The sequence below is a fragment of the Antrostomus carolinensis genome, unplaced genomic scaffold (assembly GCF_000700745.2).
Source record: "Antrostomus carolinensis isolate BGI_N321 unplaced genomic scaffold, ASM70074v2 scaffold23117, whole genome shotgun sequence".
NCBI classification, from domain to species: domain Eukaryota; kingdom Metazoa; phylum Chordata; class Aves; order Caprimulgiformes; family Caprimulgidae; genus Antrostomus; species Antrostomus carolinensis.
This window is the reverse complement of record NW_010328395.1, coordinates 30,650-40,097: the sequence shown is the minus strand read 5'-3', so window position 1 is coordinate 40,097 and position 9,448 is coordinate 30,650. Positions and strand designations below refer to the sequence as shown.

General features: G+C 52.7%; 1 protein-coding gene across 1 annotated transcript in view; it reads right to left on the bottom strand.

Annotated features, from left to right (window-relative positions):
• Positions 1–453: 453 nt before the first annotated feature.
• Positions 454–9,448, bottom strand: part of LOC104528285 (ephrin type-B receptor 1) — a 25,193-nt gene continuing 16,198 nt past the window's right edge. Inside the window, 7 exon segments of the mRNA XM_029086026.1 lie at positions 454–834; positions 1,809–1,964; positions 2,480–2,673; positions 3,252–3,401; positions 5,645–5,860; positions 6,149–6,396; positions 7,455–7,577. Of these exon segments, the coding sequence (XP_028941859.1) occupies positions 726–834; positions 1,809–1,964; positions 2,480–2,673; positions 3,252–3,401; positions 5,645–5,860; positions 6,149–6,396; positions 7,455–7,577 (1,196 nt within the window). The 3' untranslated portion in view covers positions 454–725.

Below are 9,448 nucleotides of genomic sequence, written 5' to 3'. Positions count from 1 at the left end.
AAAAAAAATGCAAGCAAAAGAGAGAAAAAAAACCCAAGGTTTTCTATTGAAGGTACATCTCTTCTTCAATATGAAGACATTAACTGGATTGAGTCGGATCCCCCATGCAGTGGTCAGCAAAGTCCTTTGGTAGTTGCCGGAGCGGCAGCCGGGCAGGACGGCAGGCAGCTGTGGAGACATCTGAGGACACTTCCACCCAGTACATGAGCAGACAGGGGAGTGGGTGAGCAGGGAGGGCCGCGGCAGGGAGGGAGGGCAAGAGAAGATAAGGAAGGTGGTTTCTCCAGACGGGATGCTCCATATTGTGCCTCTCCCTTCCCAAACAGCCCTTTTCTCCTATCAGTTTTGACCACTGCTCACTGGTGGCAGGATTGGAGTCTGGTCTCTAGGGTTTGGGTTTGCTTCCCCAACGCACATTGGTTTGTCTTCATTGTTTTTTTGTGTTTATTTTTCTGTTTTGTTTTTTTAAATATACGATTTGTACATATTTATATGTATTTATACGCTGTTCCCCATGACATTGGTAAGTGTGCTTCTGTTGGTGAGGAACGGAAATCACCAGTTAGAGATGAGTCCCAGGAACGTCCTTCGTCTGCGGTCACAGTCCCCAGGCAGTGGCGGCAAGTCTCCAAACACTGCCCCACAGCACCTGTCAGTTCCTCCCCTCCCACCTCTGCCCCTCCACTGCGTGCCCTCCCCATTCCCTCCCCATCGAACAAGGGACGTCATGCCATCGAGGTCGGAGACTGACTCATCTGTACTCGCATGGACTGGACGCTGTTCAGGATCTTCTTCTGGTGCCCAGCCAAAGTCACCCCTATTCTCAGGAGGTCTCTGGAAGACAGACAGACATATGGAAGAGTATGAAGGGGCAGCTGATGCCTGGTGTACCTACTTTGCTGTCTCTAAAAGTGAGGTGAGGGGTGTAAGCTCAGCTGGTCCATGCCTTTCAGCAGAAGAACAGCTGCAGAGCCCAAGCGCAGCCCCGTGAGCATCACCAGGGGCGAGGTGGGACCAAAAGCAGGAGACACCCACACAGTGAGCACCAGATGGTAATGGGGCCACCTCCAGACTCGGTGCTTCTGCTGATGGCTGTGATGGATGCTCGCACCCTTTCCTGGCCTGGATCAGCAAAAGTGTGGCCAGTAGGACCAGGGAAGTTCTCTTCCCCCTGGACTGGGCACTGGTGAGGCCGCACCTCAAGTGCTGGGATCAGTGTTGGGCCCCTCACTCCAAGGACACGTAGGTGCTGGAGCGTGTCCAGAGAAGGGCAACGGAGCTGGGGAAGGGTCTGGAGCACAAGTGCGATGAGTTCCCGGCTGAGGGAACTGGGGTTGTTGATCCTGGAGAAAAGGAGGCTGAGGGGAGACCTTCTGGCTCTCTCCAGCTCCCTGAAAGGAGGGTGCAGAGAGGTGGGGGTGAGTCTGTTCAACCAAGGAACAAGTGACAGTACAAGAGGAAATGGCCTCAAGTTGTGCCAAGGGCAGTTTAGATTGGATAGTAGGAAAAATTTCTTCTCCAAAAGAGTGGTCAAACATTGGAACAGGCTGCCCAGGGAAGTGGTTGAGTCACCAACCCTGGAAGTATCTAAAAGACTAGTAGAGGTGGCACTTAAGGACATGGTTTAGTGGGCACGGTGGAACTGGGTTGACAGCTGGACTGGATGATCTTAAAGGTCTTTTCCAACTTTAATGATTCTATGATTCCTCTGCAGGTGCCTTGAACTGACCTCCCCACCTCCCCGCCACCCCAACCCACTCCAGGCAGCACCCAGCTTTCAGGCAGCCCTGGCACAGCACCCAACTCACTCAGATGTCATCTGGGCAACGAGCTGCAGGGAGGTGAAGCCAGCGGTCAGGAAGCTGTCCCGGTACTGGCTCATCTTCACAGCACTCAGCCAGTCGTCTACTGAGGTAAAGGCAGTGAAGTCGGGGATGGAGCGGTCGAGGAGGGGCTGAGAAGGCCTGTAACGGGACACATCGCTGGGGACAAGCCTGGCCAGCACTGAGGGGCTGCCACACAAGCCCAGCCTGTGCACAGATGTGCTTCCCAATCCACTCCCCTGCACCCTTGTGCTCCCCCTGGCACTGCCCTGCTCCCAGCACATGCCTGAGATAAGGAAGGCCCTGAGGAAGGCCTGTTCTATGGGAATACTGCTCTGCCAAGCAGCACTTCCCAAACCCACATGTTGTAATCCAGCTGCGGGAGGCACAGGGATGGAGGTGCCGGCAGAGCAGACACCGCGCCCGTAGTCACATGCCATAAAGAATCAATAGCAAAGAATGATTGCTGCTGCTCGACTGAAAACTACATGTTCTTTGTCTGACTGTCAGGCAGAGCAAAGACAGAAACCTCCCTGCGTCTGGCAAACAATTTATGAATTCCTGTCCTTCCCCCCAGCAGCACGAGCTGCTCGGGAAGCCTTTCACCGCAGCTTGGGATGCTGACACGAGAGCATCCCCCGCGCCGGGAGACTCACACAGCGGTGATGGTAGCCACAGTTTTGAGGCTTGCCGGGTTGCGGATCATTTTATCGAGGGTGTTGACTATCTCGGTGAAGCGCGGGCGGGTGTTGCGGTCCTTCTGCCAGCAGTCCAGCATCAGCTGATGCAGGGCGGCGGGACAGTCCATGGGTGGTGGGAGCCGGTAATCCTGCTCGATCGCATTGATGACCTGCAGGGAGAAAGCAGCGCGTGAGGATGAGGGTCTCGGAGGTCTCATGTAGGAAAAATAGAGGTGGTGAGCCATCTCTGCAGCTCCCCTCTCCAAGCCCAACTGCGTGTGCGGGCAGAAGGGCTACAGGCAGTGCTGGTGCTGGCCGGGAAGGCGGCTGCCAGCCCATTTGATCAGCAGCAAAGGGAGCAGGAGGAGATGCTCCTGGCTCTGACGGAGCCAGGGCTCTCGGAGGTTAATCTCCGCTCTGATGCTCCACACGCCGCAGTTCTCCCCGGCAGAGAGCTGCCACTCATTATCTCGGTGGATCGGAGTACAGCAGTCGAACTACCAAAGCTCTTTCCCCGCTCATAAACCCTCTGAACATTTTCAAAGGCCCTGCAGCTTGCTGAAGTCCAATTACCAGCCCACTGGCTTTTTTTCCCAATTTCCCTCCTTCCATCCTCTCGCTCACTGTTTCATCTCCAAAACCCAGTGCTGCCGAGGCTCCAGGAAGGAGCAGATAGCCCTTCAGGTTTTCTTCTGGGAATGAGCCCCCCACATCCCCCAGGGCTGAGCAGATGACCCCCAGTGCTTACATCTTGGTTGGACATGTCCCAGTAGGGCCTCTCCCCAAACGACATCACCTCCCACATGACGATGCCATAGCTCCAGACATCACTGGCTGAGGTGAACTTGCGGTAGGCAATGGCCTCCGGTGCTGTCCACCTGACAGGGATCTTCCCCCCCTATGGAAAAAAGGAGAGCAGCTGAGAAACAGCTCCCTTGGCAGAGGAACCCGGACACCTATGAACCAGGGTTGGAGCCACCCCACACACCACCAGCCCCGGGGAACCCTGACTGAGGAGCAGGTAGGTGGCACCCAATGCAATGAGGAGGTAGGAGCTGAAAACACCTCCATGAACTTATCTTGTACCTGCACAAAAGGGCTTTGCTAAACAAAACAAAAGGGTTTATCCCACTGAGATGTCACCCCCAAGTGACATCTCCTCACTCCAGCTGCCCTGCAGGACCCAGCACATTGGTGGCCTGTCCCCAGGTCCCTTCCCAGGGAGACATCAGGTGACAAGGGCTATGCAGGACTGTGCTAGTGCTAGTCTCAGGTGAGAGTTCACAGGTATCCCCATCTCTCGGCCCCCAGTGGAAACAAGGTCTAACCTCAGAGCATCTTCTATGGCATCATCTGGGCTCCCACAGGTGCTGGAAGATCCTTCCAGCCCCACTCTTGGAGTCGGATGGAAAAAGCAAAACACCTTTAAGCCCCAAAGGAGACTTGGAAAGCACTGGAACAGGGAAGTGCCTTTGGCAGAGAGCCCCTCCTTTCTCCTAAAAGCTCAAAATCAGGCTCAGTGTCTCAAGCCACCCCACAAAACCAGGGCTTGTAGCAGCTCCTGGCAGGACAGGAAGGGCTGTAGGCTGTGCCAAGGGGACAGGGATGCTGCAGAGGGGCAGAAGGTACAGAGGGACTGTTCCCTGGGCAAGCACTGCTAAAATAACAGAAAAAACAAAACAAAACAAAAACAAACAAACAAAACAAAAACAAGGGATGAAGGAAAACCACAGATACGCACAGTGTTGACTGTGGGCAGAATTACATTGTAAATTGTTTAGTGCAATTGTTTTCCGTAGCCTTTACAACAAAGTGTCAGCTGCTCTTGAAGGATGAATGGCAAAAAATTTGATTTGAACAATTACAAATGGAGAAATTAACTGCTAGGTTGTTTTTCCTGCCTTTTCCCCAGAGCTAAAAACCTGCTGTGGGAGGCAGAGTGATGTAATCGCAGGCACAGCATCACTTCCCAGCTGCTGGGGAGATCTATTATGGTCTAAATTAAATAAAAACACAGATGAGATAATCTCTTTTATCTCTAGAGGTGAGGAAAGGCTACTTCATGCCTCATCCCAGCAGGTACTGCTGGGATCTTTGAACAAAAAATAAAGGATAAGTGTCTGCTCCAAGGCCCATGTCTGCAGAATGGGGGCAGGTCCAGGGAGGGGGCAAACGTTCCAGGAGCAGGGTAGGAAGAACAAGGGGCTGCAGCTGGGCCAAAACACAAAGCCAACCTCAAAGGCATCTCTGGGTTTTCCATTTTGGAGGCTGGAGCCCATCCTGGTTCCTGGGCACAGCTCAGCAGCCCAAGAAACTGCTTCTGCAGGAGCTGGTGCAGCCTTGTGCTCGCACCCAACAAACACTCTTTTAATTAATTGATTAGACGAGGTCAACAGGTTGCTCGTCCCCTTCTCTGTTCATTTCTGCAGGAGCTGGTGCAGCCTTGTGCTCGCAACCAACAAACACTCTTTTAATTAATCGATTAGACGAGGTCAACAGGTTGCTCTGTTCATCCTCAACACCAATATGGGGCTGGCGAGCCCCAGGAGGATGGCCATGGTGGGGAGCTGGGGGTCCCCCGAGGCAGCGGGGAGCAAGGCTGCCATTACCTATGAATGAGTTAATTAAGGGTGGCTGGGGAACAGCAGAGCTCCGTTAGGCTTGTCTCTTTAATTAATGCCTGGAACAAGTTTCCGGCAGAGAAAGGCAGACCAGACCTGGAGTGCTGGGAGAAGGGGAGTTAAAACACCAATATCGTGCTGTTGGGAGATGCTTTGATCTCCCTGCTTCCCCTTCCCAGACTCTCCAGGGACTCCGCTGTGCACCTTCCCTCCATGGAGGAGAGGGAAGAGACTTATCTGGAAACTGTCGAGGGCAGAAAGGTGCTTGGTGGAGGAAGGAGCCAGAAAACTCATAAAAGGGAGAAAGAAAAAGAAGGGAAAAGAGGATGATGGGTGGGAACCACAGCCAGAGTCTCCAGGCCATGAGCCTACATGGTGGGAAGCCTCCTGAGATGCTCCCACCCCCCACAGAAGTTCCAGGGCGTACATCCAGCACCTTCCTCCCAGGTCCAGCTGGCAGTGGGTGCAGGGCAGGCACAGGGGATGCTGAGCAAGACCAAATCTTGCGAGAGGTACATACCAAGGAGCTGGTGTAGGTGGGGTCGGACGTATCGTCCTGCAAGTAGCGCGAGAGGCCAAAGTCCGACACTTTGCACACCAGGTTGCTGTTGACCAGGATGTTCCTGGCAGCCAGATCTCTGTGCACGTAATTCATCTCTGCAAGGTACTTCATCCCAGCAGCAATTCCTCTGAGCATCCCCACCAGCTGGATCACTGTGAACTGCCCGTCGTTTTGCTGCGATAGAGAAGAGCAGGCACTGGGGTGAGCGTACAGACCCCACCATGGGACCAGAGCTGCTCAACTCCAACCTTGGGAGGATGCTGCACCTCCCAAGAGGGCTGCCCTGCTACCTGGTTAAAGTAGAGGTAGGACAAAACCAAAATAAATGTGTTTTGGGGGTGCATGGCACACTGCAACCCCCTTCCGAGCTAAACAGACTGGGATTTATGGGATGGGATGCCAAGACCTCGTTCCCAAATCCCATGTCTGAACAACAGCCTGCACGGCTCCACCTCGCCTTACCCGCAAGAATGAGTCCAGGGCCCCATTCTCCATGAACTCTGTGATGATCATGACCGGTCGGCTTTTGGTCACCACTCCTTCCAGACGAATAATGTTGGGGTGGTCAAACTGCCCCATGATGCTGGCCTCGCTCAGGAAATCCCGGCGCTGCTTCTCAGAGTAGCCAGCTTTGAGTGTTTTGATGGCCACGTAGATTTCCCGCTTGCCGGGCAACTTCAGGCGTCCTTTATACACTTCTCCAAACTCCCCTGCAAGCACAAGAGCATCTGCTACCACCTCGTCCACCACATAAAACACTGCAAAGAGTACCGATACCTTGAGCTGCTTGGTCACCAAACCAACTCGCTGAGAAACGTCAGCCAGTTAACACTTCAGTGATGCTCTCCCCTATCCATCTACTCGCCTGTCCTCTTTAAAAAGGGGCAATGTCTGTTGCTGAGGACATGTCTGGGCTTGCAACCTTCTCCAAGGTGACAGAGCCCAGCACCAACAGAAGCAGAAGCTGAGGCCACTCTTGCAAATACCCACAAGAAGGATTTGCAGAGCAAGAGCATCAACATTTAAGGACTACTTCAAATATAAGGTGTCGGCATCAATAATCTTGGTTGCCTTTTTGCACATCACTTATCTTGGAATGGAAAATAATTAGGCTGTTTTCATTGCTGCCCTCTGATTTAAAATACAGAGAAAGCATCCTCTCATTTTCAGTGGCAGAGCTTTTCCTCTGACAAGGCAAAATTTGCCTGTGGAGGTATTACACTTAAGCCAGGTTTGCAGCCACTTTGCCCTGATGAGCAGGAAAGGGCGGCTGATAGATCGCTGAACTTAATCCCCACCAAACCAGCTCAGGGCTTTTTTGCAGCTTCTCACTTTCTCTTCTACAAGTATGACATGGTTATCTAAAAATGGCAATAAAAATAAAACAGATAACATACAGATACGTGCACACGTGCGTATATATACATATGTATGGGAATATGGCACAGACTATAGCGAGCTCTGGCTTTTTCTTGATATCTCATGGAAAAGTCAACCAGGAAATCCCAAGAGGCCCCATGGTTACCCACCAAGTAACTTCATGGAGCCTTTCACACCTCAGAACAACTCTGAGAGCAGAAACCATCCACATGTCCTCCCTAAACCATAACAACTCCAGGAAAGCCTGGTGTCTTGAGGCTTACTTGGGGGCTTCCCAGTGAAGGACCATGTGTGCACCCCCAAAAAATCGCTCCAGGTACGTGCAGGGCCATGCAGGAGCAGCTGAGAGGGCAGGGAGGTATTGGCAGCAGGGGACAGTGAGACCCACCTGCTCCAATGACCTCTTCAATCTTCACAAAGGATACATCAATCTCCTTGGCAAACTCCCGGACCGCCTCGTTGGGATCCTCATAAGTGAAGGGGTCGATGTAGATCTTCATTCCTGGAGACCCTTGTCGTGGGAAATTTGGGAGTGATGGTAAAAGGGAGAGAAAACCAAGAGCAGTTGTGCCATGGTCAAGAACTGGAGATCCCTGTGTCCTCACGCTCTCCGTACGCCCATTAAGATGGCAGCTATCGCTGTGCTCAGCTAAGCTACCACCATAGATCCTTATCATCTTCTTTGGTACCCCCTGCTCCACCTGTCTCTCACTTGCATCCCCTTTGCTCCTCCTCTGTTATTCTTCCTCTTCCTCCCCATCGCAGAGGAGAGCAGTTACAGACCTCAACCACAATTAGCTGGCTTCATGGTGAGGTCTTTATGAGCCCCCACGCGTTACTGAAGAAATCTTTATTTACCCAAAAAGGCCTCTGGTAGTTTTGTAGCAGCTACTGAATCAACAGAGCGCAGCGATTACAATCAACAACCTGTATGGAGCCATCAAATTTGGCTTTGCTGGCCTCCATGACAAGCACGCGGTCCCTCGCATGGGGACAATGCATGGCAGCAGGATCTGGCCATGCCACAGGGAGAGGCAGCAAGAAGGGCTCTTCCCTTTTCAAATGGGGGGAGGGGGGATCAAAACAGGTTCCCAAATTCCCCAAACACAGTTTGCAGACATCGTGTTTGTATGTCCTGGGGCTTGCAGAGCTGCTGGGGGGCATGGCCATGGGGCAGAGCGTGGCCGCCACCACCACCCCCAGGGCTCTGCAGGGGGTCCCAGAGGGGACTCAGAATGGGCTGTGGTCCCTCTGTGGGGGATCAGCCTCCTCTGCCATTTCTCATCCAAAAAGGGGTCTGGGGGTGGCATAGCAGCCCCTCAAGATCATCTCTGGAGGAGACCAAGAGGGACATGGGCTACCAGGTCCTTCTCCCCACAGTACCTCGCTCTTACGGTGATTAACAGCATTTGATTATGCTGTTAAGGACATCACAAAGAGCCACGACCCCATCACGCTGGCACCTCCTGAAGATTTCCTAGAGCCAACATGCAGATGAATGCACAGACCACAGCATCGCCTCTATACCAGGAATCTAAACCAGCTCCTGGCTGCATTGCAAGTTTGCCAGGAAGTAATTCAGAAGGAAACATGAAAGCCTTGCAGCAGAGCACTGCTGCTGGGAAACAGCTTGTGGGGTCCCCAGGACTCGGGAGGGAACAGGCAGGAGCATCCTCTTCCTCAAATGGGGCGTCTGGGGCTCTGCATCTCGGAGGAAGGCTGCAATGAAGCCATCTGTGCATCTCCCAGTTCATAAATCCCTTTACGGCTCTGTCTCATACACTTTAACTGCCCCATAAATTTTTTTACAGGAGCAGCTGATGCTCCAGCCAGGATTACAAAGGGATTCACAGGATCGTAACCCAGACTGACTCACTGATCAAAATACTGAAGAAATAAAGGAGACAATGCCAAAGTTTCCTGCCCACTATCAACGCAGGCTGGTTTTCAAACACCCTCTAATGAGCCCCGGGGTCTGCCAGGGGGCTCAGTAAACACCAGGTTCAGCTCCCCTCTAATCCCCATCCCATCCAAATGAGTGGGATTAGGGCACCTAAACCCATTACTCATCTCTGCAAACCTCAGCCACCAGCTCATTGTCACCACGCCGGCAAAAGCTGGGCATAATGCTGGGTACCACAGCACAACAGCAAAGGCAGCCGGTGCTGAGCCTGCCTGCAAAGAGAGCTCTGCGCTCTGAAAATCACCCCGATACTCCTAGGAACTGGATTAGGATCTGTCACTACCACAGACGATGGCAAATTTTATGTCACTCTTTGAAAGCTGAAGCGCTCCGCACCACGACCCTGACTCCAACGTTAGATTCCTTCCAACTTCATTTTCCCTTGGGAATAAATATCGGCGGGACAGAGAAAACCCCTT